Source organism: Camarhynchus parvulus, chromosome 25 (genome assembly GCF_901933205.1).
Source record: "Camarhynchus parvulus chromosome 25, STF_HiC, whole genome shotgun sequence".
Classification (NCBI taxonomy): Eukaryota; Metazoa; Chordata; class Aves; order Passeriformes; family Thraupidae; genus Camarhynchus; species Camarhynchus parvulus.
Genome location: NC_044595.1, coordinates 589,526 through 589,996, shown reverse-complemented (window position 1 = coordinate 589,996; position 471 = coordinate 589,526). Strand labels below are relative to the sequence as shown.

The 471-nt window shown below is 67.9% G+C and overlaps 1 protein-coding gene across 1 annotated transcript; it reads left to right on the top strand.

The window, feature by feature from the left end:
• LOC115913355 (scale keratin-like) lies at window positions 1-471 on the top strand. Its single transcript, XM_030965347.1, has one exon. The coding sequence runs from the start codon at window positions 10-12 to the stop codon at window positions 469-471; it is 462 nt and encodes a 153-aa protein (XP_030821207.1). The 5' UTR covers window positions 1-9.

The following is a 471-nucleotide window of genomic DNA, read 5'->3' as shown; positions in this document are numbered from 1 at the left end:
CCCTACAAGATGTCCTGCTACGACCTGTACCCCTCCGCCGCCTGCGGCGCCCTCCGGCCCCAGCCCCTGGCCGACAGCGGGAACGAGCCGTGCGTGCGCCAGTGCCCTGACTCCACCACCGTGATCCAGCCTCCCGCCGTGGTGGTCACCTTCCCCGGGCCCATCCTCAGCTCCTTCCCGCAGGATTCCGTGGTGGGATCTGCTGGAGCTCCCGTCCTTGCAGCCTCGGGGGCCTCCCTGGGCTATGGGGGTCTCTATGGATATGGCGGTTACGGCTCCCTGGGCTACGGGGGTCTCTATGGCTATGGGGGTTATGGATCCCTGGGCTACGGGGGTCTGTGGGGCTATGGGGGCCTGGGGTCCTGTGGGGGCTACCGGGGCCTGTATGGCAGAGCCTTTGGCTCTGGCTATTGCAGCCCCTACTCCTCCTGGTACGGCCGCTACGGCCGCGGCTACTGGGGCTCCTGCTAA